This window comes from Austrofundulus limnaeus, unplaced genomic scaffold (genome assembly GCF_001266775.1).
Source record: "Austrofundulus limnaeus strain Quisiro unplaced genomic scaffold, Austrofundulus_limnaeus-1.0 Scaffold223, whole genome shotgun sequence".
Classification (NCBI taxonomy): domain Eukaryota; kingdom Metazoa; phylum Chordata; class Actinopteri; order Cyprinodontiformes; family Rivulidae; genus Austrofundulus; species Austrofundulus limnaeus.
This window is the reverse complement of record NW_013952625.1, coordinates 412,834-419,735: the sequence shown is the minus strand read 5'-3', so window position 1 is coordinate 419,735 and position 6,902 is coordinate 412,834. Positions and strand designations below refer to the sequence as shown.

The 6,902-nt window shown below is 43.0% G+C and overlaps 1 protein-coding gene across 2 annotated transcripts in view; it reads left to right on the top strand.

The window, feature by feature from the left end:
- tnk1 (tyrosine kinase, non-receptor, 1) overlaps positions 1-5,500 on the top strand; it is a 13,819-nt gene extending 8,319 nt beyond the window's left edge. Inside the window, exons 8-15 of one of the 2 annotated variants that reach the window (XM_014019524.1) lie at positions 818-944; positions 1,092-1,238; positions 1,318-1,412; positions 2,907-3,137; positions 3,241-3,305; positions 3,420-3,892; positions 3,964-4,059; positions 4,991-5,500. In XM_014019524.1, coding sequence (XP_013874978.1) covers positions 818-944; positions 1,092-1,238; positions 1,318-1,412; positions 2,907-3,137; positions 3,241-3,305; positions 3,420-3,892; positions 3,964-4,059; positions 4,991-5,161 — 1,405 coding nt within the window. In that variant the 3' untranslated portion in view covers positions 5,162-5,500. The remainder of the gene's footprint in view (positions 1-817; positions 945-1,091; positions 1,239-1,317; positions 1,413-2,906; positions 3,138-3,240; positions 3,306-3,419; positions 3,893-3,963; positions 4,060-4,990) is intronic. The other variant, XM_014019525.1, reaches the window with a different exon arrangement.
- The last annotated feature ends 1,402 nt before the right edge of the window (positions 5,501-6,902 follow it).

The window sequence follows — 6,902 nt, the reverse complement described above, 5'->3', positions numbered from 1 at the left end:
AAACGTTTCACTAAAGAAGAACCCATCCAGAGGACCTACTTATTTTTTCTTTTTGGTCTTGTTGGGAGGTTATTACWGAATACTACTGTTCCTTGTTTTAAAATATGCATGATATATGTTCATGTTGGTATGTTTTGGATTAAGATGGTAATGCGTGGCTTCAACTCATGAACACTACATATTTAGCACCCAGCAAGATGACAGCTGAGATTCAGTGCCATCAATGGTTATTCCAGTGTATCTGTTTTTCAGGGATACTAATTATTATTTTTTACGTATTTGATGTTTACCTACAGCAAAGAGTTTAAGTATCTGGGTGTCTTGTTCACGAGTGATGGTAGGATGGATCGACAGATTGGAACCTTGTTCTCAGTAATKAAGGTGTTGCTTTGGTCAGTCGTGGTGAAGAAGGAGATGAGTTGTAAGCTCTCGATTTACTGGTYTGTCTACGTTCCAAYCCTCTTCTGTGGTCATGAGGTGAGGATCATGACCAGCTTGTTTCGTAAGGTGACCAGGCTCAGCGTTAGAGATAGGGTGAGGAGGTCCATCATCCCGGGGGAGCTCTGAGTCGAACCACTGCTCCTCCACATCAAAAGGAGTCAGTTGAGGTGGTTCATCTGATTAGGATGCCTCCCTTTAAAGGTGTTTAGGGTACGTCCCAATGGTAGGGGGTCCCAAAGAAGACCCAGGACTTGTTCTCTGGCCTGGGAACATCTTGGGGTCCACCAAGACGAGCTGAAAAGTGTCCTGGTTTCTCTCCTGGACCTGCTGCCTCTGTGATCTGACTATAAATAAGTGYTATTCCTTGTTTCTCTAGGTGTGCCCCGGAAAGCCTCCGTATCGGCTCCTTCTCCCATGCCTCAGACGTCTGGATGTTTGGAGTCACCATGTGGGAGATGTTCACTTACTGCGAGGAACCGTGGTTCGGTCTGTCTGGTCGACAGGTACACACTTGTCACTGTCTCATTATCGTTTTTGTTGTTTTAATTGCTGCCAGTTTTTTTTAATGTTTGGAATGTGTTTCCCTGCCCTCATGCTGTTACTGTGACTCAGAGTTTTGGTATCACGTCAACTTATTCCCCGCTTGTCAGATTTTGTGGCGTGTGGAGCGGGAGGGAGAGCGGCTGGAGAAACCGCCGGATTGCCCTCAAGAGCTCTACATCATCATGAGGAAGTGCTGGGCTGTCACCCCTGCCGAGAGGCCCAGCTTCGCCCAGCTTTGTGTGATGGTGGCCGAGGTTTGTGTCTCCTCAGTGACAAAATGTTCAGAGGTACATCTTTTTATTTTTWACATATAATCCTTCTCTTTCCCTAAAGGCTAAACCGCTGGAAGTCCAAGCCACAAGAGACTTCGCAGAGCTCAGAAAACTCCCGCTGGCGGCCAACGACGTGGTGACCGTCATAGACCACGGGTGGGTGAGGCAGGACGAAGAGCAATAGAAACGACGCAGTCAACCTTTGTCGAGATGAAACAGGGATTAGATTCAGCTTTCGCTCCAAAATGCATTCCAGCACTAATCTCAGCGAGTCCTCCAATGCATCATGCTTTGTTTGTTGAACAGGTTTAGCAGCTTTTTCCTCTGGTCTCACTGTGTGGGTTTTATTTGAACAAATGCATCAAGAGTCGCAAAAGAATTATGGTCTTTTAGGGAGATGTTTACATTTTTAAATATATATACAAGACAAAACAACATTCTATAAATGCTAATCTGTAAATATTTGCAAGGTCTATAAATAAATACACATATTTCTCTTTAAATAGAGAMCCTGGTCTTTTTTAAAGTGATAATCTGTCAGAGTAGTTATTGATAAGATCAGCCATGACATCACACTCGGAGCATGAAGTGTCTTCCTTCAGGCTAGGCTAATTGCTTAGCCTGGCTAATGGCAAATTTACCTTATAACATGGATGTTGTTTGCTTGATAAAACGGCTAAAAAATGAACAGTATCAGCTGAAGTGTTTGTTTGCATAAGAAGCATGCTTTCACAAAATTATGTCCTTTATGAGAAACAGTTGTATGCCAAGACTAAAAAATAGTATCAGACAAGCTAACCGTTAGCTTAGCTCAATGAAGACTTCTTCCATTTTATTCCTACTCTGCTCTCTATGACTGATATTATGGCTGATACTTTTAATAACTGAACAGAACATTATTCAAAAAAATGACCAGACCATCCCTTTAAAAATGAGTTACGAAGCATTTAGACGAAAGCTTTGTAGTACAGTAAAAANGTCACCTGCCTAAAGGCGTGATTAGAGGTGGCTTCAGCCAGGACACGCAGGGGCGTGGTTCCCATACATGATGTTGTACCGAGTGAATTGACTGAAAGGGAACCCAAACTACCACCTTTCAGGAGTCACGTTCTTCTCTTAAAGTGTGAGGACAAGTTCAAGTTTACAGTATAAACAAACGGTTAGCCTGTTGATGAGTTAAACTGATAGTTCASATCTTTTAAAGTGGGGTTTTAGAGGTTTTGGACAGAATATCTTACCTGTTAWAGAGCAGCAGGGTGAAGAGCTAACGGCTAGTCTGAGTCGGGCCAAGAACAAAGTGGATTATTTAGCTTCAAATCTTTGGTAAAAAACAATTTATGTAAAAGTGTTCRTACTTTTACAAATTATTTTTACATTTTACAGACAGAAAGCACATTTTATGAATCTGCAACCAGATAGATTCTATTCTACAGCTTGAAAAKGAGCGGTGTAACTCTTTAAAGATTGCAAATAGTCATTTTTTTTGTCTCCGTCACAAATTTCAACCCTTTCTGTGTGGTTTATCATGTTACCTAATTAATATAAAGTTGAGACAGAGTGTAAATATATTCACTGGTTTCTGTTCGGCTTTGAGCTTCTCTTTAAATTGAAACGTTTAAATAAAACACTTTCAAACTTTTTTCTGTCCAGTCTGGAGTTCAGCGAGTGGCGCGGTCAGAATCAGAGGACGCTGGTCGTCGGCCTGTTTCCTGCCAGTCTCACCATTCCCGCCGCCACCCCCAGCAGCAGCAGCAGCGCGGGGCCCAGTCCCGTTGCGAGCACTRCCCACATCTYGGCTCCGGTGAAGGGCAGCCTGCAGCACACGGGGCACGGAGACACCCACCCAGACCGCACCTGGGGAACACCTGAGAGGCTGGATGAGTCAGTGGTTCWTTTATTCTGACAGTGTGAAACACAACACTGATCCTTCACCATCTGTCGGTCGGTGTTTATGAGTTCAACGTGTTTACTTTTGTGACATTWGCAGCGGCAACTGGAGGACGGCCCATGGCAGGGAGAGGGAGGGGAGCAATCTGCAGAAAATGGCAGGTGGGAACTAAAGAAAATAAAACYGTCGGCAAAATCTGATGAACTCCTGCTCGTCAACACTTTCTATAACTTTTCCAYATTCCACATTAAAGCAGCGTCTCATTGTGTCTTCAGGGATGTCTCAGAGCCTGGAGTCGGTCTTGGGCGGATCCCGCCCCCGAGCTCACACGGTTGGGGCTTTTAGAGTGGATCAGCACGGCAGACTCCTGCCTCCAGTGATGGGGAATCACAACGTGATGATTCAGCAGGATCCTCGACGCTTCAGCGAGGCCAGCATTGCTCCGCCTCCTCGGCCCCCGCTCCCCAACATCAAACGCCTGAACATTAAAGCCCAAAGGAAACCTGTAGTCCTGCCGGCCTCAGGCCCCTCCTGGCCTAATCAGATGATCCTATCCCCTCCGGCACAGACGCAACCTCAGAATCAGTTCTCGCCTCCTCAGCCTGCCTCGGGCTCCAACCTGATGAAGATGGCCCAGCTGGCCCGTTCCTCGCCACAGCTGGACGGGGACATCAAAGAGAGGGATCGAGACCGAGTGAGGGACAAAACGCACTACGCCCAAATCACGAAGGAGAGCATCGTTTCACAGGTAGAGGACTTGTTTTATCAGGATGACACCTGGCTGACTGGACTGACTCACCTGTTTGTGGTTCTGCTCAGGTGATGGAGGCGGTGCATGGAGTGACCACCGAGGAGGTTCAAACTGCACTTCAGCGTAACGACTGGAATCCGGTGCGGGCCGAGCAACAACTCAAGGTCAGATACTGAAACGTCTGGAGACCTGACTGAGTTAGAACCATTTGAGTGATTTCTAAAGGCCGTTAGCTGTGGCGGTCATCTTGAAGTGAACTCACTAAAAGCTAACCAGTTATAGATGTACGTCCAATGCGCCCCAAATCACAACTGAGCCAGTTGTGGTTTTGACAGATTTGGGCCATATAAACCAAACCACAACTGTGCCAGTTTGGGCATTGACAGATTTGGGCCATATAAACCAAACCACAACTGGACCAGTTGTGGTTTTGACAGATTTGGGCCATATAAACTAAACCACAACTGACCCAGTTGTGGCTTTGACAGATTTGGGCCATATAAACCAAACCACAACTGGGCCACTTGTGGCATTGACAGATTTGGGCCATATAAACCAAACCACAACTGGGCCACTTGTAGCATTGACAGATTTGGGCCATATAAACCAAACCACAACTGGGCCAGTTGTGGCATTGACAGATTTGGGCCATATAAACCAAACCATAACTGGGCCAGTTGTGGCATTGACAGATTTGGGCCATATAAACCAAACTTCAACTGGGTCAGTTGTGGCATTGACAGATTTGGGCCATATAAACCAAACCACAACTGGGTCAGTTGTGGCATGCCATCTTAAAACCAGTGATGTCTTTGACAGACCTGGCCCACATCTGGTTGACAAATCACTTGCCATGCCAGCAGTGCCAGCTTGAAACCAGATCTGGCCCACACTTGTTTGCTATGTGGGAGATTTATTTACTGTGATTAAAGGAACTAGCTTCTAGCTACTTTAAAGCCTATATTTTTTAAACAAATAACTCAACATTTTTAGACTGTTGTTGTATTTTGGCTCTTCATAGAGCAGAATCTAAACTTTTGTTTGCCGTTTCGATTCTTATGTCTGAGTTTCGTTGTCGTGTTTCCGTCTCCTCAGGTGGAGCAGCTGTACTTACTGAGCCTCTGCTCCAAAGAGGACTGCTTCAAGATCCTCTCCAGACACCAGTGGGACCTGCAGCAGGCCAGCCGCACCCTGATCCGACTGTCTCGAGACGAGAGACCCGGCCCCAGTGACAGACCTCAGATCAGCGCAGAGAGACGAGTCTGAGGAACACTTTAAGCTGATTTTATGTTGTTGTTGTTGTTTTTCCAGCTCGTGGATGTTTGACTGCTTCTTTATTTTTTAAGCAACGTCCCTCCTTCTGGTGACTGCGACATGTGGAGTTTCCTTACACAAACTGTTTCAACATCAGAGCCGCACGGTGCCAAACACAGCAAAGAAAAATGAAGGAATGTGAAAAATCAAAACATTTTTTTTAAACACAGGGTTTAACAAAGAACTGTTTTTTAAATACTTTTACAGTTTACTCTGCATGTTTTGTAAGGATTTGTGTAWAATGTATAAGAAATAGATCCATTGAATAAACTGACATTAAATTTTGAAACAKAACATGCTTTGTCTCATATTATACTGGAAAATAAGACAAAGTGACTCATTTGTGGGCAGATACATAAAATTGTGCAAGATTATTATAATGATGTACAAAAACAGTCTTCCGTGTTTTTGGCAGGTAAATATAGAAACAGAAATATTTTCTTTGATTCATTTAAGCTGCAGAAACCAAGAGCTGATGTGTGTACTGATGCAGAAATTAACAGTTTTTTTTTTTTTACAGCTCAGGCAGAAGTGTAAATATTAGCAAGAAGTCAAGTGGAATGGTGACAACCAGCAACATATCACAAAACTGTTTCTTTCTTTACAACATAGGATTACATTTTAAATGAATTTATTTAATTTTATCATCTAATTCTGCCACACGACCATGTTCAGACATTTTCCCCACACGGGGAGGATTCCCTTATTCTTTATAAAATAAAAATTTTTTTTATTAATATACTGTATAAGCATATGATAGTTTAAGTTTGTGTTGGCAGGTTATGCGGAAAAAAAATTAAATGTACTTTTTAATGTTCTGGGTAAAAATGAATTGACTTGAAGCAGTCCTGCTAGGAGTCATTTAGTCAGAATATTTTTATCATGAGTCGTCTAAAACAGTGCAACAGGGCCTTTAACTATTTCAGCAGTAGTGGGCAGCCTAATCTAAAAATTAGTTCCACTAACCCTAAAACACTAACTCAAATATTTAGGTCCCCTAATTATAAAGCACTAMTGCACTGAAAATTTTAGCAAAAGCTAATTCTAAAGCACTAAAATAACCCACTCAACACATGGAATATTCTTCAACAAACATGAGTCACATGTTGCCATGTTGCTCTCTTAAGACTTGACATTCCACAGCCTTTTTTGAGTTMATATTGTCACCTTGTGGATAASTGACACACATATGAACAAAATGTGACAGCTTTCACCCTCAGCTGTTAACATTAACGTTGATCAGTAAAATTTATAGACCTCAGTGCTTCTAAATTTAGCAAGTGCTAATCCACTAATAAATTTTAAAATKAGCAAAAKCCCTAAAGCACTAATCAGGAAATTAGTTCCCCTATTAGTGTTTTAGGGGAACTGTGCCCACCACTGTTTCAGCTTATAGCGGRGGTGCCCAAAGTGGGGACCATGGGCCAAAATTGGTCACCTAAGTCCTTTGATATGGCCCACTATAAATGTCAATGATTATTAGGTTGTATTCTCCAGTCAGCCTATAGAAACCGTGTACTTGCACTTACAGCCGTCCATTGCCTGGTCTGATTACTATATAAGTGGTCRTAGTGCAGATMGTTTTCACTCATGGTGCGCACTTAATCTTTGAATTACATTAAGATTAAACATGAAATACAAGTASTTACAAGTTTATATTCAATTTAAGCACACATGCAGATTTTCACACTTT